General features: G+C 40.1%; 1 protein-coding gene across 9 annotated transcripts in view; it reads left to right on the plus strand.

The window, feature by feature from the left end:
* NSD1 (nuclear receptor binding SET domain protein 1) overlaps positions 1 to 24,180 on the plus strand; it is a 174,551-nt gene that overhangs the window by 101,436 nt on the left and 48,935 nt on the right. For all 9 annotated transcript variants that reach the window (XM_055285103.2, XM_055285106.2, XM_055285105.2 and 6 more), the window contains 7 exons: positions 6,490 to 6,614; positions 8,900 to 9,170; positions 10,421 to 10,530; positions 14,859 to 14,934; positions 17,310 to 17,428; positions 18,822 to 18,965; positions 22,057 to 22,180. In XM_055285103.2, the coding sequence (XP_055141078.1) occupies positions 6,490 to 6,614; positions 8,900 to 9,170; positions 10,421 to 10,530; positions 14,859 to 14,934; positions 17,310 to 17,428; positions 18,822 to 18,965; positions 22,057 to 22,180 (969 nt within the window). The remainder of the gene's footprint in view (positions 1 to 6,489; positions 6,615 to 8,899; positions 9,171 to 10,420; positions 10,531 to 14,858; positions 14,935 to 17,309; positions 17,429 to 18,821; positions 18,966 to 22,056; positions 22,181 to 24,180) is intronic.

Raw genomic sequence — 24,180 nt, forward strand, 5'->3', positions numbered from 1 at the left:
TGTAGTTGTATAGTGGGCATGACGTACTGGTTGTGGGGTAGGAATTAGAGCGTATTTGCTGAGAACCTTAGGGGTAGTGTGATTTGACTCTTGCTTTGTTTGATATTTGCTACATATCCTGTATTAAGGTTTGCATAATTACTCCTCTTTCCATTGACTTGTGCAGTTTTATGGATTTTGATATTTTCTTCCAATATCCAAAAGATCATATTCCTCCTTTGTTCCTGGTATATTCTTTATCTTAGCTTGGCAAGTCACTTACTTTTTTGCCTCACTTTGCTCCTTTGTAGTAAGAGTAGGTGAATTCTCCATGCTTTTCTAACTGAAAAGTGCTGTAACTGGGAGAGAACATAGGTAGGGAGTTGGGGTAGTTGAGGCAAGGAAGAAAGAGGGGAAGCCTAGCAACAGCCAGGAAGCATCTTTTTATATTTTTTTTATTTTTTTGAGGTGGAGTCTTGCTCTGTCACCCAGGCTGGAGTGCAGTGGCGCGATCTAGGCTCACTGCAACCTCCGCCTCCCAGGTTCAAGCGATTCCCCTGCCTCACCCTCCTGAGTAGCTGCGACTACAGGTATGCACCACCACACCTGGCTAGTTTTTGTATTTTTGGTAGAGACGGAGCTTCACCATGTTGGCCAGGCTGGTCTCGAACTCCCGACTTCAAGTGATCTGCCTGCTTCAGCCTCCCAAAGTGCTGAGATTACAGGCATGAGCCACTGTATCCCACCCAGGAAGCATCTTTTTAAAATTCATTCAGTTGTCACCAAGCTGTTTCACTTACAATATGTTACTCTATTTGTTACTTATTTTTATTTTTTATTTTTTATTTTTAGACACTGTCGCCCAGGCTGGAGTGCAGTGTTGCTGTCTTGGCTCACTGCAACCTCTGCCTCCTGGGTTCAGGTGATTCTCGTGCCTCAGCCTCAGTATGTTACTCTATTTTTTATTTAGGGAAAGACTTGGTAGACTTTTCTTAAAGTGCCAGATAGTAAATATTTTAGGTTTTATGAGCCATAAGGTCTCTGTCACCTAATAGATGTATCCAGTACAGAATTTCTCACTTTAATTTCCAGTCTTTTGTGCTATCTGCTGGTTTCATTGTGAGCTGCAAGGAAATAGAGAGCTGGAGGACTGAAGCCTAGTCTGGGAAGTTACTCTATGAGAGAAGCAAACCCCACAGGTAGAGTGGAAACAGCAATTGTAAGAGGAAACTCGGCCAGGCGTGATGGCTCAAGCCTATAATCCCAGCACTTTGGGAGGCTGAGGTGAGCAGATCACCTGAGGACAGGAGTTTGAGACCAGCTGGGCCAACATGATGAAACCCTGTCTCTACTAAAAATCCGAAAAATGAGCCAGGTGTGGTGTCTTGTGCCTGTAGTCCCAGCTACTCAGGAGACTGAGACACAAGAATCACTTGAACCCATGAGGTGAAGGTTGCTGTGAGCCGAGATCACAGCATTGCACTTCAGTTGCGCTTCAGCCTGGGTGACAAAGCAAGACTCCGACTCAAAAAAAAAAAAAAGAGGAAATGCAACAAGACTTAGCCTATGGAACCTGCCAAGAAGAAGACAAAGGAAGAAGACTGTCTAAGATTGAGATCCAGTTTGTGTGAGGGGGGTAGTGATGGATGGGGATAAGGGGCATGATGTGATAGCATAGGGACCCGTTTTAATGAAAAGTGTTCATGGGGAATTTTGAGAGACTTTGGGATGGAATTATGACCTTGCCACCTCAATAATTAACTAATTTGATGGGTTTGTGTAAGTCACCACCCTGCCCCCACTTTGAGACGGGGTTTTGTTCTGTTGTCCAGGTTGGAGTGCAGTGGCACAATCCTAGCTCACTGCAGCCTCAAACTCCTGGGCTCAAGTGATCCTCCCACCTTAGCCTCCCAAATAGCTGGGACTACAGGCACGTGCCACCACACCTGGCTAATTTTTTAACTTTTTGTAGGGACGAGGTCTCGCCATGTTCCCCAGGCTTGTGTTGAACTCCTGGGCTCAAGTAATCCTCCTGCTCGTGCCTCCAAAGTACTTGGATTACAGGCGTGGGCCACTTTGCCTAGCTGTTTTCACCATTACTTTGAAGAAAAATGTATACTTTAATATTTTGATCATAAAACATGACACTATTATTATTATTTTTTGGGATGGAGGCTAAAGTTCAGTGGTGCGATCTCGACTCACTACAACCTCCACCTTCTGGGTTCAAGCAATTTTCCTTCCTCACCCTCCTGAGTAGCTGGGACTACAGGCATGCGCCACTACAAAATTTTTGTATTTTTAGTAGAGACGGGGTTTTTCCACGTTGGCAGGCTGGTCTCGAACTCCTGGCCTCGGGTGATCCGCCCACCTCGGCCTCCCAAAGTGCTGAGATTACTGGCATGAGCCATTGCGCCCGACCTGTGACAAGATTTTTTTAAAGGACGTACCCAAAATTCCATTTTTAATCTTTCAATTTTTTCTTTTCTTTTGAGCCATAAAGCAATTGCATATATATTAAATCTTATTCTCCTGCCTTTTGCGTACATGACATACACTTTATATGTTATTGGGATAATGACATATAATCAATTATATATAATTATTATTTTACTTTTACAGATAGGGTTTCGCTGTGTCATTCAGGCTTGAGTGTGGTGGCACTGTCTTGGCTCACTGCAGCCCCTATCTCCTGGGCTGAAGCCATCCTCCTGCTTCAGTCTCCCATGTAGCTGGGACCACAGGTGTGTGCCACAACAGGCAGCTATATTTTTATGTTTAGTAGAGGCATGGTCTCACTTTGTTGCCCAGGCTGTTCTTGAACTCCTGGGCTCAAACCGTCTGCTCACCTTGGCCTCCCATGCCTTTTATATTTTTTGATAATTGTGTTTAGATGTATAGTTCTCAGTTTTTTAGCATGAGACAATAATACAACCATATGATACTAAACTGATGAAATGTTTGTACAGTGGTTTTGAAATTCATATGGTAGTGCCAATTATATAATATTCTGTTGAAATGTCATTCTGATATTCTACATAATCCATAGAGATGTTGTTTAAAATGCAGGTTGAGCATTCCTAATCCGAAATCCAAAATGCTCCAAAATCGAAATCTTTTTGAATATTGACATAATGCCACAAGTGGAAAATTCCACAGTTGACATCATGCAATGCGTCAGTCAGAACACAGGAACACAGCACAGTTTATTCAGTGTCCCCTAGGGAAAAACTATCCTTCCATCCCCCTTCAGCTTAGATGTATCTTTTACGTGTACAGCCGGATTTTCCCATGCAATTATACCCATAAAAGGTGATAAAATGGCACACGTGCAGGCTGGATGCACCAACAGAAAGTTTTCCAAAATAACCCACATGGGGCAAAAGCCTCCTACGTTATTCATTGTGTTTTTAAATTAAAAAGAATTTTTTCCTGCTTTGTGGTATAAATATTTTGTTGAACTTTTCAGAAAACCTGAAGATATCCCCATAGATAAGAGTAATAAGAAAGGAGGAAGAATTTAGGTATAGTGCAGAAAGTAAGTCAGGATCTTGGATAAACTAGACAGTGGTGTAAGTGTGAAACATCTTACAGAAGAGTATGGTATTAGAATGACCACCATGTATGACGAGACAGCCCCTACAGGAATTCAGGATGACTAGGACAGAATAACTGTGCTGGGATGTACTAATTAAGCAGGCATGTGTAAGTGTAAACTTGCTATGATAGGCAAAAGCTTGTGTTCTCACTGTTCGTGATTTCAAGGCATGAATTTCTTTTCTTTTTTTGGAGATAGTCTCGCTCTGTTGTCCAGACTTGAGTGCAGTGGCACAATTATGGCTCACAGTAGCCTTGATCTTCCAGACTCAAGCATTCTTCCCTGGTAGCTGGGACTACAGCTGTGTGCTACTATGCTTGGCTATTTTTTTTTTTTTTTTTTTTTTTTTTTTTTAATTTTTAGTAGAGATGGGGTCTCACTATGTTAACTGGGCTGGTATTGAACTCCTGGGCTCAAGTGATCTTCCTGCATTGGCTTCCCTAAGTGCTAGGATTACAGGCATGAGCCGCTGCACCCAGCCCCAAGGCATGAATTTTTTTTTTTTAAAGTTTGGCTCTGTCACCCAGCGTGGAGTGCAGTGGCTAGATCTTGGCTCACTGCAACCTCTGCCTCCCAGGTTTAAGTGATTCTCATGCCTCGGCATCTGGAGTAGCTCACATTATAGACATGAGCCACCGTGCCTGGCTAGTATTTTTTTTTTTAAAGTAGAGACAGGCTTTCACCATATTGGCCAGGCTGGTCTCAAACTCCTGAGCCACCGCACCTGCCCCAAGGGCATGAATTTCTTACCGGTTCGTTATTATGCTAACAGAAAGGCATGGATATCTAGAGACATCTTTTCTGATTGGTTTCACAAACATTTTGTAGCAGTGGTTGGTGCTTATTTCAGGGAAGCTGGACTGGATGATGACCGTTCCTCCTTGAAAACTCTTCAGCTCATCCTGCAGCTGCAATTTTATCAAAAATAATGTTTATGCCGTGTGCTTTTCCTTTAAGTGTGACTTCACTGCCATATGACCAGGGAATCCCTAGATTGATGAAGAGTAAATATAAAAACGCTTTCTTGAATAAGCTGGCAGCTGTGAATAGATGTATGGGTGTGAAACGGTTTCAAAAGGAGTGAAGGATGCCATGTATGCTGTTGTCAGTACCTGGAACACAGTGACTAAAGGTACAGCTGTGCATGCCTGGCACCACTTCTGACCTTCAACTGTGTTCACTGATGATAATGAACAAGGTGGTGATTTTGATGGCTTCTTCAGTAAAGTAAGAAAAATATGTAACATCCTTACATATGCAAAAAGTATACCTTCCATTTGTCAGTAAGCTGGAAGAAGTGGATAACAAGAAAGCTTTTAATATCTACAAAGAGGCTCCCGTTTCTTTGTTCAACCATGGTGATAGAGCTGACATCGATCTGAATCAGAGTGATTGTGATAATGAAGATGACATTAACACTGCAGAAAAAGTACCTGTAGATGACATGGTTAATGTATGTGATGGGCTTATTGAAGGACCAGAGCAGTGTTCATTCATAACAGAAAAAGAAATCATGTCAGTTTATAAAATGAGAACCTTGGGCCGGGCGCAGTGTCTCGAGAGCCTGTAATCCCAGCACTTTGGGAGGCCAAGGCAGGCAGACCACTTGAGGTCAGGAGTTCGAGAACAGCCTGGCCAACACGGTGAAACGCTGTCTCTACTAAAAATACAAAATTAGCTGGGCATGGTGGCAGGCGCCTGTAATTCCGGCTACTCAGAAGGCTGAGGCAGGAGAATCGCTTGATCCTGGGAGGTGAAGGTTGCAGTGAACTGAGATCATGCCGCTGCACCCCAGCCTGGGTGACAGAGCGAGCCCCCGTCTCAAAAAATAAATAAATGAATAAAATGAAATCCTTCTAGACAATACTCGTTGTTAATGAGACAGATGACTTTAGAGGAAACGTTTTAAAAAGCCATCCCACGGAATGCCTCTTTATTCCTAGAGGACTTCCTCGTTCCTCAATTGCTTCTGATGATGTTTCTTCTTACCTTATACAGTAACCTTTTAATCAAAACACAGCATCATAGATGGAGACACAAAGCCCGACATTGTTATTACTGTTTTTTTATCAGCTGATACAAGTATTCTAGTGATGCTACAGTGCTGCTTAGCTACCCTGAACACGTTACTTTTTCACTGTATTAATGGTATGTCATATTTTTACTGTTAAGTACTTATGTGTGAATAAGTATAAGAAAATGTTTGCCTGTCAGTAGCATATAAATTCAGAGACAGGAATGATGGTAATGCCAAACAACCACAGATATTCCACATGGGTGGCTGAGATAATGACACTTTTGCTTTCTTATGGTTCACTGTACACAAACTTTGTATAATGTAGAAAATAAATATTTTGTAAAATTACCTTTAGGCTATGTGTATAAAAGATGTATGTAATACATAAATGAGTTTGGTGTTTCAACTTGGGTCCCATCCCCAAGATAACTTACTGTATATATATGCAAATATTCCAAAATATGAAAAATTCTGAATCACTTCTGATCCCAAGCATTTCAGATAAGGCATACTTAACCTGTAACTCAAGATGTATTTTACCCATATACCTGATCTAGATGCTATATTTTTGTTAGGTATATATTAGCTTTATATGTACAGGTGTCAGTGACTGTAAGACCTGGCATTAAATTTAACCTTTTCCTTAATATTGGATAGGCCACATATATTTTGTTATTTGTGTATATAAAGTAACACAAGTCCTTTTGTCTCCCCCAGCTCCTTTTGCAAATGAGAAAACATAAGCCATTTTGTGCCTCTTGCATCTTAAGCCATAGTCTATTTTACTATGTGGTTTCCCATCTGGTTACTTTTGGGAGTATCAGATGGTCTCATAAAAACAGTGGGTTTTCCTGAAGCTTTTTGATTAATACTGAATTTGTTTATCATCTTTTAGCTGTGCGGTCAGAGAAGAAACGCCTTAGGAAGCCAAGCAAGTGGCTTTTGGAATATACAGAAGAATATGATCAGATATTTGCTCCTAAGAAAAAACAAAAGAAGGTACAGGAGCAGGTGCACAAGGTATGTTGCAAAATTTCGGCAAACTTTCACTGGTCCTTAGGAAACTGCAATTTTATCTTCAGTGTCATACTTTACCTTCATGAAACAATAATTTCCTTAACTGGGATCTTGTTTTTATTCTCAGCTTCTAGCACAGTACTTAGGATTTAGTGGTTATTCAGGAAATATATAAATGGGTCTACGTATTATATTTCTTTATGTATATATTTTTCCCTCTTTGCCTTCAAAGAGTAATGACTTAGGAATATTGTTATGATTTAATCTTAAGTAAAAATATGGGATATAAAGTGAAATATATATAGTCTGACCCTAATTTCAAAAGTAAATGTATCTTATTTGTCTTATTTTTTAATTCAGTTTTTTTAAATGAAATATTTTAAAGTAGAGACATCTTGACATTCTACCCCTACATAGTTTAATATGTAGTTAAAAAATGGAACATTTTCCTTTATAATCAATTTAACATATTTACATCTTATATAAGATCTGTTTATCTGACATCAACTGTCTTTCAAATTTTACCAATTATCCCCTAACCTTTACCTTTGGATTATTCATACCAGGACTCAATCTAGGACTGCTCATTGTAACTAGTTGTTATGGTTCTCAAATCACTTTGAATTCAGAAAAATCCCATGATCATGTCTATAAGAGAGTGACATATAAAGTTATCTACTTTCTGTATTTGTGTAATTGCTTCCTCATAGGTGTCACTTAGATTGTTTTCTCTATCTCCTGTTCTCTGTTAAGTGGAAGATAGAACCTATCAGTTTGATAGATTGAAGTTGAACATTTTTAGCTAGACTATATCAGAGATGATAATGTGGAATATATTGTACATTAGAGGGTTAAAAAAAAGGAATGTTTTATTCCCATGAGCCATTCCCTGACAGTTTGTTCTTTCTTTTTTTAAATTGAGACAGTGTCTTGCCCAAGCTGGAGTGCAGAGATGCATGAACACGGTTCACTGCATCCTTGACCTCCTGGGTTTAAGCAATCTTTCCATCTCAGCCTCCTGAGTAGTTGGGACCACAGGTGCACACTACCACACCTGGCTAATTTTTAACAACATTTTTTTTGTAGAGGCGGTGTCCCACTATGTTGCCCTGGCTGGTCTCGAATTCCTGGGCTCCAGTGATCTTTCTGCCTCAGCCTCCCAGAGTGTTGGGATTATAGGTGTAGGCCACCATGCCCAGCTTCCCTGATGGTTTTTTGAAAACCCCAGTTGAAGATCTTTACCTATATCAATAATTTTACTAGAGGTTACAAAATGAAGACTTTCAGATTTTATTATTTTCTCTGTTTTTATTAACTGATAGTCTCTTTCATTAATTGGACTCTATTATTGTCCTGAAATATTTGAAAGGCAGAATAAGTGCTTCTTTCTTTCCCATTAATTACCAATTGTAACATTAAGGAGTTCATTAGTAGTTGTTTTAATTGGAGACATTAGAGCAGTCTTTTTCCCCTGCTTTTGAATTATTGTTGTGGACTTATCAATATTATAGCTTCAGTGTATCTCAGTCAACTTCATTTAATTTTGGTTAAAAAAATATATATATAACATAAATTTTATTATTTTATCCTTTTTTTTTTTTTTTGAGACGGAGTCTCACTCTGTTGCCCAGGCTGGAGTGCAGTGGCGTGATCTCGGCTCACTGCAAGCTCTGCCTCCCTGGTTCACACCATTCTCCTGCCTCAGCCTCCCGAGTAGCTGGGACTACAGGTGCCCGCCACCATGCCTGGCTAATTTTTTGCATTTTTAGGTAGAGACAGGGTTTCACCATGTTAGCCAGGATGGTCTCGATCTCTGGACCTTGTGATCTGCCTGCCTTGGCCTCCCAAAGTTCTGGGATTACAGGGTGAGCCACTGCGCCTGGCCTATTTTATCCATTTTTAAGTGTACAGTTGAGTAGCATGAAGCACAGTTACATTGTTGTGCAACCATCTCCACCATCCATCTCGATAATTTTTTTCGTCTTTCCAAACTAAAAGTCAATACCCATTAACCAATAACTCCCTTTTCTGCTCAGCCGCTGGCAATTGCCATTCTATTTGGTGTCTCAAGAATTTTCTTATTCTAGATACCTCATATACTTGAAATCATATGATATTTGTTCTTTGTGTCTAAGTAATTTCCCTTAGCATACATAATGTCTTCAAGGTTCATCCACTTTTTGTAGCCTTTGTCAGAATTTCATTCCTTTTAAAGTGCGTTATTCTTTTTGACACTTAAATTACAACAATTTTGGCCTGTGGACTCTATTTTTATTTTTTGTTCTTAGGTAAGTTCCCGCTGTGAAGAGGAAAGCCTTCTAGCCCGAGGTCGATCTAGTGCTCAGAACAAGCAGGTGGACGAGAATTCTTTGATTTCAACCAAAGAAGAGCCTCCAGTTCTTGAAAGGGAGGCTCCGTTTTTGGAGGGCCCCTTGGCTCAGTCAGAACTTGGAGGTGGACATGCTGAGTTGCCGCAGCTGACCTTGTCTGTGCCTGTGGCTCCGGAAGTCTCTCCACGGCCTGCCCTTGAGTCTGAGGAATTGCTAGTTAAAACGCCAGGTAAGGTGGGGTTGGGGTCTCAGTATTTGAGCAGATATGATTAGAGGAAGCAGGAGATTTTAGTATGTTTTGATGTAAAGCCAACATTGTATCTATATACAATAAACTACCCCCCTTTGTCCTGGGAAGTACTTAAAATGATGGCTAATTAGATATAGTTACTAACCATGAACTGTGGTACACTATCAAGAAGATGTATTTTTAATAACTATGCTCCTTGCTCCAGTGTTGCTCTTCATGATTGTTGATCAGCCACTGTGTAAATTAACAACCAGGAATAACAGGGCTTCAAGAGGGGCACTGCACATTAGTGGAATAAGCACTGTGCTTCAAGTGCTGGCTCCACCAATCCTTATGTTACTTGGGAAGTTGTTTAATCTCTGAACTTGTTTCCTCATCTATAAAATGGAGATCATAATGTATTAATGTATAATGTTATATACCTGACAACATAGTAATTACCAGTTCATTAGAAGTTAATTACCAGTTACTTCTCACTTGATCATTCTTTATATATCACCTGGGGAGAGTTGGATCTAAACGTATTGTCTCTAATTCACCTTGTAACTATGGAATATTATAGTCAGTCAAGGAATGGGAAGAATCCTCTTTTCTGTACCTCTTTAAATTTTGGATATAACTTTTTTACATTATCAACAGTAGCTTTTGATGTTATTCCTTAAAGAAACGATTCCAATTGTGCTTAAACTAGTTGGGTATAATAAAAAAGGTTTTTGAAAGAATAGTAAAGATAGTTATTATTTCAGTACCTACTATGTGCCAAAACTCTATTAAGTCAGCTCTTTTATATAATTCTTTAGTGATCCTATGAATTATCTTTTACCTATTGAATTTTATTTACTTAGGGGCAGAGCAGAAACTGTAATCTTGGTCCATTTATGACCATTATCCAAGTTCTATTTCACTCCACTTCTCCTTATTTTGTCCTCACCAACAATCAGTTGTTATAAAGACAATTCTGTCCTTCCGATTTCTCCCTTAGTTATTTTGTGATTTAAAGTCACCACACATACATCCCTCACATTAGTTTGTGCTTGCATTGAGAACTATTTACTTGTTTTGTTTACTAATATTTTATAATAAGCAAATTACCATCCTGCCTCTTCCCTTAAGATGACGGGGAAAACATCAAAAACATTGAGATTCATTTTGTGTGGTATACAGATTTTTTAAAAATTAACTTGTGCCCAGTTTCTAAATCATCTAATGTAAAGATACATGCATTTCAGGAAATTATGAAAGTAAACGTCAAAGAAAACCAACTAAGAAACTTCTTGAATCCAATGATTTAGACCCTGGATTTATGCCCAAGAAGGGGGACCTTGGCCTTTCTAAAAAGGTATGTTATTTTTGTAAGTTCTGAAAGAAATAAACTCAGGAAGTGAGAAATTTTAAAAATTACATTCTGAGTAGCAGTTACAACATTGATGTACATACATATAGAAATTATTGTGTGTGTCAGCAGGCATACATGATCTGAGATTTCCTGCATGAAAGGCTGTTTTGCAGTTGTGTGACCATGTATGTGTATAAACTGGTTTCAGGTTTCCTTTCCAAGTGAAAAAAATTTTTAGATGCTTTGAAGATTAAGTTTGTGTTTGTTATAATTTCTTTTCTGGGTTCATATCCTCTTACTTGTTTTCTACTAAACTACTATCTCAAACATCACTAGTCTACTCTATCCTATTGCCGTGTCGTCATAGCCCTTTTGTTTTGTTTTTTTGAGACAGGGTCTGATTCTATCACCCAGGCTGGAGTGCAGCGGCATAATTTTGGCTTGCTGTAATCTCTGCCTCCCAGGATCCCCAGTTAATTTTTTGTCTTTTTTTGGTAGAGACTGGATATCAATTTTTTTTTTTTATGTGATGCATATTTTTTGTGTTTTATTCAAGAAATCTAGTGTGATGGTGGCCGGGTACGGTGGCTCACGCCTGTAATCCCAGCATTTTGGGAGGCTGACGTGGGCAGATCATGAGGTCAGGATATCGAGACCATCCTGGCTAACATGGAGAAACCTCCTCTGTACTAAAAATATAAAAAATTAGCCGGGCGTGGTGGCGGGCACCTGTAGTCCCAGCTACTCGGGAGGCTGAGGCAGGAGAATGGTGTGAACCCGGGAGGCGGAGCTTGCAGTGAGCCGAGATTGCGCCACTGCACTCCAGCATGGGTGACAGGGTGAGACTCCGTCTCAAAAAAAAAAAAAAAAAAAATCTAGTGTGGTTGCTCAAGCCTATAATCCCAGGACTTAGGGAACCTGAGGCAGTAGGGTTGCTTAAGCTCAGGAGCTTGAGACCAGCCTGGGCAATAAAGGAGACATTGTCTCTACAAAACAAAAAACAATCCCAAAAAAAACCCCCAGAAAACGGGTGTGGTGTTGCGTGTCTGGTCCCAGCTACTCAGAAGGCTGAAGTGGTAGGATGTCTTGAGCCCCGGAGGTCAAGGCTGCAGTGAGCTATAATTGTGCTATTGCACTCCACCCTGGGTGACAGAGCAAGACCCTGTCTCAGTCAATCAATCAATAAATGAAATTTTTGTGTACCCCATGGACACAAAGATGTTCTCCCTGTGTTTTCTTTTAGGAGCTTTTTGGTTCTGGTTTCACATACAAACCTTTGTTCCTTCTTGAATTTTTGAGATGGAGTTTTGTTCTCCCCATGTTGATGTCCAGTTGTTTTAGCACCATTTACCAAAAAATCCCTGGTATTGGCTGGGCGTGGTGGCTCACACCTGTAATCCCAGCACTTTGGGAGGCCAAGGTGAGCGGATCACTTGCGGTCAGGAGTTGGAGACCAGCCTGGCCAACATGGTGAAATCCCGTCTCTACTACTAAAAAAAAAAACAAAAAAAAAAACAGCTGGGTGTTGTGGTACCTGCATGTAATCCCAGCTACTCATGAGGCTGAGACAGGAGAATTGCTGGAACCTGGGAGGCAGAGGTTGCAGTGAGTCGAGGTCATGCCATTGCACTCCAGCCTAGGCGACAGAGGGAGACTCACTCTCTCTCTCAAAAAAAAAATACTCCCTGATATTTATCCTCACCCTCTCTCAGATTCCCAGTCTCTTTTAAGTATTAATTATACTTAATAACTGTTTGTCACTGTTGAATTTTTACTTCTGGGGAGAGGGGGTTGCCATTAAATTTGGGATCAGAGCAAGAGAAAATCAGAATTATTGGTTATGGCTAGCACCAAACTCTGGAGAAAAGTGTCCTCTTGTCTGTTTGGGAGTCTGTCCTGCCATCTGACCTGGCCTACTTCATTGTTGAAGTCCTGGTTACTCTGAGGTATATTTTGTCATAAGGCTAAAGCCATGATTCAGTTCCATTTTGGTTTACCAGGCACACCACCACCCTGTCTGCAGGTGGATTAATCAGTATGTCAAACAGAATGAGAGATTGATCTGTTCTGGTAGTGCTTTAAGGGTACTCTGGCCTAATGTATATCCACACTAGACTATATATGCAAAGTAAGTTACTGGCATCTTAGTCACATCCTCTAAGAAGTTATTTGGTCTTTTTCATTCTAAACAAAACAGTTTGATTTTTATTCATATGGTATGATTGTTGTGTGTGTGCATGTGTGTGTGTGTGTGTGTGTGCTGTTAATTTTTATTTTAAGTTATAAAATTGATCATAATAGAAATGAGAATATTTCCTGCACTATTCTCTGACTGTAGTTTGGGGAGCATTGTAATTATTTTGTTTCACAGCTTTTGGGTAACTGTTAAACAATGAACTAATTTGTTATCTAAATAAAATGATTGATATTTTTAAAAAAATTACAGAAATGTATTTTGTGGATTTGTCTAGGAGTCTTGTTTTGTTGAATTGGATACCTAACATTTGCCCATTCATTTTACTTGACATAGACTTCTGATATATAGTGAACATGAGGAGAATTGCAGTCTTATGATTTATTAATATGATAAAATGAGCATTCAGAAATTCACAGCTGTATTTTATCTTGTTTTAGTCCCAAACATTAGGAATTCTACAGCAAAAATGGCCTTTATTATTTATTTATTTGAGACAGAGTTTCGCTTTTGTTGTCCAGTCTGGAGTGCAATGGCACAATCTCGGCTCACCACAACCCCCACCTCCCAGGTTCAAGCGATTCCCCTACCCCAGCCTCTGAAGTAGCTGGGATTACAGGGATGTGCCACCATGCCTGGCTAATTTTTTGTATTTTTAGTAGAGGCAGGGTTTCTCCATGGTAGTCAGGCTGGTCTCGAACTCCCTCAGGTGATCCACCTGCCTCGGCCCCCCAAAGTGCTGGGATTACAGGTGTGAACCACCGCGCCCAGCCAGAATGGCCTTTACTATACTGACTTTTTGTGACCACTAAATGTTGTTTTATAGTTATGATGAAGACTATTATCATTCTTGTAGGAAAAGACATTTGCTTGGGGTGGAACTAATTCATACAAGTATATTAGTAGTGGGTGAATAAAATGTTTGGCTCTTGATTAGACTCCTAATGTTGAGTATTTATTTTGAGTTTTAATGTTGCTTTAATTTGGATTAATCTGAAGTCATTTTAAGTTGGAATGTCATTCAGTATTTCAGAACTGTTTAATTTACAGTTCACGAAGTAAACAGGTATCTGTCAAATCTAATAGCTGTGAATACAGTTGTAGGAAGATGAATTATTTTTCTTTTTCTTTTTTTTTTTTTTTTTTTTTTTTTGAGACTTGCCCTGTCTCCCAGGCTGTAGTGTGGTGGCGCGATCTTGGCTCAGTGCAACCTCCGCCTCCTGGGTTCAAACAGTTCTCCTGCTTCAGCCTCCCGAGTAGCTGGGATTACAGGTGTGCGCCATTAGCACCTAGCTAATTTTTGTATTTTTAGTAGAAACGGGGTTTCACCACGTTGGCCATGGTTGGCCAGGCTGGATTCAAATTCCTGACCTCAGGTGATCTGCCCCCCTCGGCTTCCCAAAGTGCTGAGATTACAGGCATGAGCCACTGCGCCCGGCCAGGAAGATGGATTTTAAGTACAGGGTGGAGCGCAATAAAATTGAGGCTGTGGATCTCTGGGTACATACACCTTCTCTTTCTCCATTTCAGTCACAGAAAGCATTGTGTATCTAGTATATATGTTGGAAATCTCTGGCAAGTCTTTATTTTTTCTTAAGGAGTAGGTAGTGTTCACAGGTCTGTTGGAGCATTGTTTTTGTTTTGTTTTGTTTTAAGATAGAGTTTCGCTTTTGTTGCCTAGGCTGGAATGCAGTGTTGCAATCTTGGCTCACTGCAACCTCTGCCTCCCGAGTTCAAGCAATTCTCCTGCCTCAGCCTCCTGAGTAGCTGGGATTATAGGCATGTGCCACCACACCCGACTAATTTTGTATTTTTAATAGTGACGGGGTTTCTCCATGTTGGTCAGGCTGGTCTTGAACTCTCAACCTCAGGTGATCCACCCGCCTCAGCCTCCTAACTTGCTAGGATTACAGGTGTGAGCCACCATGCCCTGTCTGTTGGAGCATTTTAAAATCTGATTCCTTTCCCCCTGAAGTTTCCGTTGAACCCTTTACTGTGGTCATGTTGATTTCTTTAATTGCTAAAACAAGTCAAAATTCAATATCCATGGCAGCTGACAATTCAGACTTTGGCATATAAAGTAAAGGGTTTATTTTTTCATTCCTCTGTAAATGGTGTTGTTTTCACTTATTTGTAGTGCTATGAAGCTGGTCACCTGGAGAATGGCATAACTGAATCTTGTGCCACATCTTATTCAAAAGATTTTGGTGGAGGTGAGTATTTTTGAGATTTAAAAAACGTAATGCAGGTAGTAAGTTTGAAGCACGTTGTCTGTCAACCGCAAAAATTGTTACATTTGTAAGCCCGACCAGTGAGGTACAAGTTTTAAAACTGGTTTGCCCAAAATCTGCTTCCTGAAAAAGAAAAAATATTGATAAATTGAATATCTACTCTACCAGGACTTTTAGTAGGAATGCTACCTGTAATCTCTCTAAAGCATTACAGAGAGTTAGGTTATTATCTATAGTATTCCTGTTTTATAGAAGAAATGTGAAAATGAACAAGGTAGCAAGGTCAGGGAACTAAATCCACACCTGACCAATTTCATGGTCATACTCCTGTCTTCTTATCCACCCTAGGTTTTCTCCATGCCACTTCTTTCTTCCACTCTTCATTTGTCTGCCAATGCCATTTATTGATTAGTGTCATTTTTGAAATATTATTCCAGATTTGAGCACACTGCAACAGATGTGGTCTGCTAGCAAAGAGTATCATGGGAAGATTATATTTCATGTGGTCTACGATTATTAAATTTTCTAACAAGTAAATCTAGCAATATGTTAGCTTATTTTAGCCATGTGGCAATTGTAATCCCATAGGTTGGTCAATTTGCTTGTAAGATTTAAAAATAAGCTGCTTTCAAAATAATATCAGGCCGTTCATGGTGGCCCACAACTGCAATTTCAGCGCTTTGGAGGCCAAGATAAGAGGATCACTTGAGGCCAGGTGTTCCATCCAGACCAGGCTCGGCACTTAGTGAGACCCTGTCTCTATCTACAGTTTAAAAAAATTAGCTAGGCATGGTGGTATATTTCTGTAGTCACAGCTACTTGTTAAGCTGACATGGAACGATCCCTTGAACCCGAGAGGTTGAGGCTACAGAGAGCTGTTGCTCACACCAGCCACTGTAGCCTGGGCAACAATGAGAGACCATGTCTCTTAAAATAATAGTAGTAATAATAATAACATCAGCTCTTTTCCTGTATTTTTATATTTCGTTTTTAAAATAAAACCTACAACGTGAACTTTATCCATTATAAATTTTGTGTTAAGTGTTCCAACTTACGAGAATTTCAAACCTTTCTGTTTTGCTCATATTAACTCTTCTTTTAGTGTTAGGCTGTGAGCAGTTTTGGTGGCAGAGCTTCTCCAACTCAATCAGGCAGTCAAAGAAGAGCTCACTGAGGCAGTCTTCAAAACTCCAGTTTTCATATTGTTAACTAGCATAAATATCCTAAATGTTTTATGAAATACCTCTTAGATTCCTCTTTATGTTTCTATAACACAGTTGAAATGTGTTTAACGGAAAGTGCAGGAGGGACTAGAAGAATTTCTTTTTTTTTTTTTTTTGGTTTGAGATGGAGTCTGGTTCTGTTGCCCAGGCTGGAGTACAGTGGCACAATCTCGGCTCATTGCAGCCTCCGCCTCCCGGGCTCAAGCGACTCTCCTGCCTCAGCCTCCTGAGTAGCCGGGACTACAGATGCACTCCATCACACCTGGCCAATTTGTTTTGTATTTTTAGTAGAGATGGGGTTTCACCATGTTGGCCAGGATGGTCTCGATCTCCTGACCTTGGGATCTGTCCACCTTGGCCTCCCAAAGTGCTGGGATTACAGGCATGAGCCACTGTGCCCAGCCTCAACTCTCCATCTTAATCCTTTTTTTAAATTTTTTTTTTGAGATGGAGTTTTGCTCTTGTTACCCAGGCTGGAGTGCGGTGGCGTGATCTCAGCTCACTGCAACCTCTACCTCCTGGTTTCAAGTGATTCTCCTGCCTCAGCCTCCTGAGTAGCTGGGATTACAGGCATGCACCACCATGCCTGGCTAATTTTGTATTTTTAGTAGAGACGGGGTTTCACTATGTTGGTCAGGCTGGTCTCGAATTCCTGACCTCATGTGGTCTGCCGGCCTCAGCCTCCCAAAGTGCTGGGATTACAGGCTGGAGCCATGGTGCCCGGTCTTTAATCTTTAAATCATATAGTGATTTATATTATTGTCTCCAATCTTGAAGTCTAGGGAGTGGTATCTTCTGATGACTAGTAAAATGCATTTCCCTTTCATCTATAGGATTTAATTCCTTTGAGGAACTATAAGATTTGTCATTTCAATCATATGAATTAAAATTTCTGTAATAACCTATACACTTACTATTTAATCTATATGAGGGAGAAGTTACATATGTGTAGCCATTTCCCTTCTTGTTATGTCATCATGAGTTAGTCTCAATTCTTATTTCCCCCGTTTTCCTAATCCACAAAGCTGGAGAATTAAATGAGTTTTAAGGTTGGTTTTTATTCTAATAATAGGATGAGAGATTTTGGACATGTGTGTTATTAGCCAGCAGATAAAACCTATTTTCCTGTCATAGGCACTACCAAGATATTTGACAAACCAAGGAAGCGAAAACGACAGAGGCATGCTGCAGCCAAGATGCAGTGTAAAAAAGTGAAAAATGATGACTCGTCAAAAGAGATTTCAGGCTCAGAGGTATTACTCAGTTCCTGATCTTTTCACCTTCTAAAGAGAAGCTACTTTTCACGCCAGAGGCCACATCCCTCTTTCCCTTGAGTTTTCTTAAGAATACTATTCTACTGAAGTGGCTGATGGCCATAAGGAATCTTGGAGGAAAAGTAGAGCCTTATCCTAATAATAAGGCAAGGCATGTGTTGCAGCTGTCAATATGGTCTTTTTAAAAGATCATCACATCCTATGCTGTAGGTGTCCAATTAGGTATATAAGTGTTTCATCGTTAAGTAAACTTGTAAAACCAGAGAGCACAATATCAAGTCAACATATGATCTGAAGGAACTTAGATACTGTCCTATAAAAGTTGAGACTGGCCAGGTGCTGTGGCTCACGCCTGTAATCCCAACACTTTGGGAGGCCGAGGCGGGAAGATAACTTGAGGTTGAGAGTTCGAGACCAGCCTCGCCAACATGGTGAAACCTCATCTCTACTAACAATACAAAAATTAGCTGAGTGTGGTGGCGTGCGCCTGTAATTCCAGCTAATCAGGCAGAGGCACAAGAATCAATTGAACCCTTGAGGCAGAGGTTGTAGTGAGCCGAAATTATGCCACTGCCCTCCAGCCTGGGTGACAGAGTGAGACCCTGTTTCAAAAGAAAAAAATTGAGACTGCTGGCTGGGCGTTGTGGCTCATGCCACTCAGCAGTTTGGGAGGCTGAGGTGGGAGGATCATATGAGAACAGGATTTCGAGACCAACCTGTGAAATACAGTGAGGCCTTGTCTCTATTTAAAAAAAAAAAAAAAAAAAAAAAAAAAATTGAGACTGCTGTGGTTAGCGGGAAGATTTACTTGCTTATTTCTTGAGACCATCAGCTACTTAATCTTAGGACAATTTTTATGAATATCGGCCTTCAGGAAACAAAAGATTTAAAGCCATTTACTTGCAAAGCATCAGTGCAATCATTGATACTATCTTTGGGTTTCCAACTTAGGTTAAAAGAGGGAAGACAGGTCAGCATCACACATTATGATGCAGAATGTTTCTTTCCAGGACAATTTGAATAGAATGCCCAAGAGGGGCATTATTTAGGAAACACTGATCTTGGAAGGACAAATAAGTAATCAAATAAACTTAAGAATGTTTTCTCTCCCTTAGTGAAACCTTAAAATGGAACAGCTCAGAAAGTTCCAGTGGAACAAACAGCCTCAGAGCAGTTAGTGGCAGGGCATGAGGCGCCCACTACCCGCCCAATCACAGCAGGGTTAGAACTAACATTGCATGCAGTCCGCCCGAGTGATTGGCTGAACATCTGTAAGTGCTTAATGGCTAGACAAATAGCAGCCCAGAGGGAGGGGGTCAAATGGAAGAGACATCAATAATACAGATGTGGGACATTATTTTTTCTTTGCAAGGGAGAACTAATGCCTCACAGGACGGCCGCAAGCCCCAAGGAGACTGTTGAGGAAGGTGTAGAACACGATCCTGGGATGCCTGCCTCTAAAAAAATGCAGGGTGAACGCGGTGGAGGAGCTGCACTCAAGGAGAATGTTTGTCAGGTAGAGAAATGTTTGCCCACTTGTGTTTTCATTGCATGTTCATCTTTAAAGGGAAACCCACTCCATCTCTTTATGATGGTTTCTTGGTAGAATAACAATGCTTTTGGATGATTCCAGTGGAGTCACTTTCTTTAAGGATTTCACCCCTTTTTTTCTCCCCACAAAGAAAGATACTTGGAGAAATAGTTTAGTGTTGGTGAACCACCTGCCCCTAAGGCCCATGAAGGAATATATGCCGTGAAACAAGTCTGAGATGGAATATGTGAATCTCTGGTTGCTTATTCAAATATAATTCTCCAGTACTTCTCATGGTGTCAGAATCTTTGGGTTTGTAAGGAACTTTTCAAGGGTAATTTTAGCTTTGAGGTATTTTTCCTTTAATGTGGTGAATTTAGAAAGCCTACCACCTATATTAATTATTTAATAAATATTTATACAGTATTTACTATGTATGAAGTACTTTATAAATATTGCATTATTTAGTCATCCTAATAATCTCAGAAGTAGAGTTCTGTGATTAACCCCATTTTAAAGATGAGGAAACTAAATTACAGAGAGGATAAATAGCTTGCTTATATTCATGAGGAAGCCTGGATTTAATTTTTTTAATCGTCTTGATTTACCTATGTAATTCTTAAAATTTAGTATATAAAAACTTGAAGATAGGCAATGCGCAGTGGCTCATGCTTACAATCACAGTGCTTTTGGAAGCTGAGGCAGGATTGCTTGAGGCCAGGAGTTCTAGACCAGCCTGGGCAACACAGCGAGACCCCTGTCTCTATTTTTATAAAATTTGTCTTTTTTTTTAAATTAGCCAGCTGCAGTGGCTCATACCTGTAGCCCAACAGGTCAAGATTACAGACTTGTCTTTTTAAATAAACAAAAAACTTGAGGATGTTAGTTTTTCTTTTTTCTTTCTTTCTTTCTTTCTTTCTTTCTTTCTTTCTTTCTTTCTTTCTTTCTTTCTTTCTTTATTTTTTTTTTTTTTATTTTTGAGACGAAGTCTCGCTCTGTTGGCCGGGCTGCAGTGCAGTGGCACTATCGCTGCTCACTGCAAGCTCCGCCTCCTGGGTTCACGCCATTCTCCTGTCTCAGCCTCCTGAGTACTGGGACTACAGGCGCCCGCCACCATCCCCGGCTAATTTTTTTGTATTTTTTGGTAGAGATGGGGTTTCACCGTGTTGGCCAGGATGGTCTTGATCTCCTGACCTCGTGATCCACCCGCCTCAGCCTCCCAAAGTGCTGGGATTACAGGCATGAGCCACCGTGCCCGGCCAGTTTTTCTTTTTTAAATTGAAACCATAGGCCAAGCACAGCACTAATCTCAGCACTTTGTGAGGCTGAGGTGGGTGGATTATTTGAGCCCAGGAATTTGAGACCAGCTGGGGCAACATGGTAAAACCCTGTCTCTGCCAAAAATACAAAAATTAGCCAGGCATGACAGTGCGTGCCTGTAGTTCACCTGCTGGGGAGGCTGAGGTCATTGGATCACCTGAAGCTGGGGAGGTAGAGGCTTTAGTGAGCCATGGTCATGCCACTGCACTCCCACCTGGGTGACTGAGTGAGACCCTATCTCACAAATAATAAATAGTAATAGATAAATAAGTTGAGATCTCTAAAAAAGTAAACTCAGACCAGAAAATGTTTATTGTGGCCAATATAATTTCAATCCAGTTTCTTTGCCTATTATCTTCACTATTACATTCTTGGACTAGATCCCAAACAACAGTCTTAATCCTCAAAAACAGTTATGCCCATTATTTACTTAATGAGACAAGTCAGAGTGTAAATACATTTTACAAAGATCATTTAATGAAAAGATTCAAGGTAAGGTGACCCTGTGGTCCTGGCTTGTCTGGATCAGTCTTTATGTAGGTCCCTTGTGCTGTCATAATTTATTAATAGCACTTCCTTTCACTCTCAAGTGTCCCAGTTTGAAAGATAAATTACATGGTTATCCCAGTTGAAGAATTAGTCTATAACATTTAGTTAATGCGAAAATTTTATTTCTAATTCATATTGTAATTAACGTTTATATAATATATATAAGTATATATATAATATATATATTATAATATATATAAGTATATATAATATATATAAGTATATTATATAAGTTTTATATAAGTTTTATTATTATTATAAGCTTTAATTCTTAAGTGATCAAGACCTATTCTGTTTCTATGAGTTCTTGAAGCTAAAACTTACTTAGTCACCTTTCCCCTTGTTTGCTTTTCATAGTAGTACAAGGCTTTAAAAATATTTGGGCTGGGTGCGGTGGCTCACACCTGTAATCCCAGCACTTTGGGAGGCTGAGGTGGATGGATCACGAGGTCAGGAATTCGAGACCAGCCTGGCCAACGTGGTGAAACCCCGTCTATACTAGAAATACAAAAATTAGCTAGGCATGGTGGCACATGCCTGTAATCCCAGCTACTCGAGAGGCTGAGGCAGGAGAATCACTTGAACCCGGGTGGCAGAGGTGGCATTGAGCCAAGATTGCGCCATTGTACTCCATCCTGGGCGACAGAGCAAGACTCCGTCTCAAAAAAAAAAAAAAAAAAAAAAAAATCATAAATCTTGCAATGTTTTATAGTGACAGATGCCCATTGTTATTTCCTAAGCCCCTGTCTTAAGTGAGGCCCTATCTTAGCTGAGATTATTTCAGAAAAGTGATCTCTCTCTGGGATGGTTGTAAGTATGTTCCAAAAGGGCCGTTTAGACCTTGGTGGGAGCTCTTTTGGAACTTTATGACCCAACTCTAGCTAGCCAGTGTCTGTGGCTTGAACCATTCAGTAGCTTTCTGGTTTATCTCTATGCTCTTTTCCGACCTTTCTACTCTTGAACTCGTTTTCCATGTAGCAGTCAGAACAGTCTTTTTAAAAATGAATACCTGATTTTAGCCTTCCTTTGTTAAAGCTCTCCAATGGTACACCTTTGTAACTAGAATAAAATCTACGACTACGGGCCCTTGCCTCTTACCTCATTTTCTGCCATTTTTAACCTTTGTTTACTTTAACCCACTGACACTGGTTTTACTCTTGATTCTCAAACACGGAAAAACAGATAGATGTTTTCTTTCTCTTAACAGAATTGTGAAAAATTGGGTGAGCTGCTGTTATGTGAGGCTCAGTGCTGTGGGGCTTTCCACCTGGAGTGCCTTGGATTGACTGAGATGCCAAAAGGAAAATTTATCTGCAATGAATGTCGCACAGGTGAAGTAGATACCGAAGGGTCTTCCTCCAAAGAAAGTTTGAATTTTAAGTTTTTCAGGAAAGACATTTATTGGAGACACTATTTTGTGGCAACACTGGGCTAGTTGTTACAGATACAGAAATGGTGCTGTGGGGTCACTGCTTTCAGAAAAGCTACCAAGTGAATAATAAATGGGTAGCATAATACAGTGCAAAAAGCATTGTGTTGGTGATACATTTAGAGTGTAATGTAAGCAAAGATGAGCTAATGCCATAGAGGAAGATAATCTGTGTTTAGCTTTAAGAGAGAAAGAGAAATTGATGTCGGGAGGGGAAGGGCAGAAGGTCTAGTAATGAAAGTGTGTAAAACATTTGGGGAATATGGAATACAGACCAATGTGTTTAGAGTTTAGGATATTTTAGTTAAGAGGCATAGGCAGTAACTAAGAGGGCTTCTTGGTTACTGGTAATATTTTATATTTCTTAATCTGCGTAGTGATTACATGAGCATGTTTACTTCATCAACTGTACTGTTAGGATGTGTGTACTTTACGGTGTGTACATTATACATCAATAAAAATATTTACCAAAAAAGTAAAAAGATTATTTGCGGGTTATAATGCTTAGATTGGGTTAGAAAATAGGAATAGTCAGCTGAGGCCAGCTGGTAAAGCACTTCATAAAGCTGTGCTAAGTAAAGTGTTCTTTTTTTTTTTTTTTTTTTTAAATAAGAGATGAGGTCTTGTTGTCCAGGTTGGAGTGCAGTGGTGTGATCATAGCTCATTGTAGTCTTGAGCCCCTGGGCTCAAGCAATCCTCCCAACTCAGCTTCCCAAGTAGCTGGGACTACAGCCACTTGTCACCATGCGTGGGTAATTTTTTTTATTTTTTGTTGAGAGGGAGGTCTTACTATGTTGCCCAGGCTGGAAAGTGTTCTCTCGCTCTCTCTCTCCTTTTTTTTTTTTTCCTTAGCATGATATGTAGATGTTACAGCATGTAAACAGTGAAGAAATCAGGGCTGAGGTATAGATCTTACGCCTGTAAGTCATTGAAGCCGCACATATAGATCATACTTCCCAAAGAAAAAATGTCATTAGGGTACAATAATGGTCAGTGACACTACCTGGGCATATATGTTCTTATAACGAGTTACTGAAAGGAAAGGAGGAGCTAGTCAATATCTCTGAAGCCACAGGAGTCAGGTGTTATCTGTAGGGACAGATGCAGCAAAGACACTAAGGAGGTTCTGGAGTGAAGAGAGGCTTTTGTATGTGACGGTGAGAAAATGCTTCAATTTTTGCCAGAGGATGTCTCATTACACTAGATTGAAGTGTGAGTGGATAGCCGTATACATAACTTCTTGAAGAAACTTGACTTCAGCAGAAAGGAAGACAGTACCTAAAGGGAGGGATATTATAGGGTCAAGAGAAAAATCATTTTGTGTGTTTAAAACAGCTCTATTAAGGTAGAATTGAAGTGCAAAAAATTGCACATATTTCAGGTGTATGAGTTGATAAATTTTGGTGTGTATATATGTATGCATCTGTGAAATCATCACTCAGCATTATTATTTTGAGATTCAGTCGGGTTGTTGTGTGTATTGATAGTTCATTTCTTTTTATCGCTGAGTAGTAGTTTGTTGTATGGATTTAATTGGTTGTTGATCCATCGATCTGTTAATAGACATTTGGGTTGTTTCCCGTTTTGGTTATTATAAATAAAGCTGCTGAGAACATTCAAGTTTTTGGACACTTTGTACCCTCCCTGCCCCTTCCCTCCCCCTCCCATTTTTCTTTTTTTCCCTTGAGACAGGGTCTCTCTCTGTCGCCTAGTCTGGAGTACAGTAATATGATTCTGGCTCACTTCAGCCTCAACCTCCCAGGCTCAAGCGATCCTTCTGGCTCAGCCTCCTTAATAGCTGGGACTACAGGTGCTTGCCACATGCCTGGCTAATTTTTTTAAATATTTTTGTAGAGACAGGATTTTATTACATTATTACCAGGCTGGTTTTGAAGTCCTGGG

This window comes from Symphalangus syndactylus, chromosome 7 (assembly GCF_028878055.3).
Source record: "Symphalangus syndactylus isolate Jambi chromosome 7, NHGRI_mSymSyn1-v2.1_pri, whole genome shotgun sequence".
Taxonomy (NCBI): domain Eukaryota; kingdom Metazoa; phylum Chordata; class Mammalia; order Primates; family Hylobatidae; genus Symphalangus; species Symphalangus syndactylus.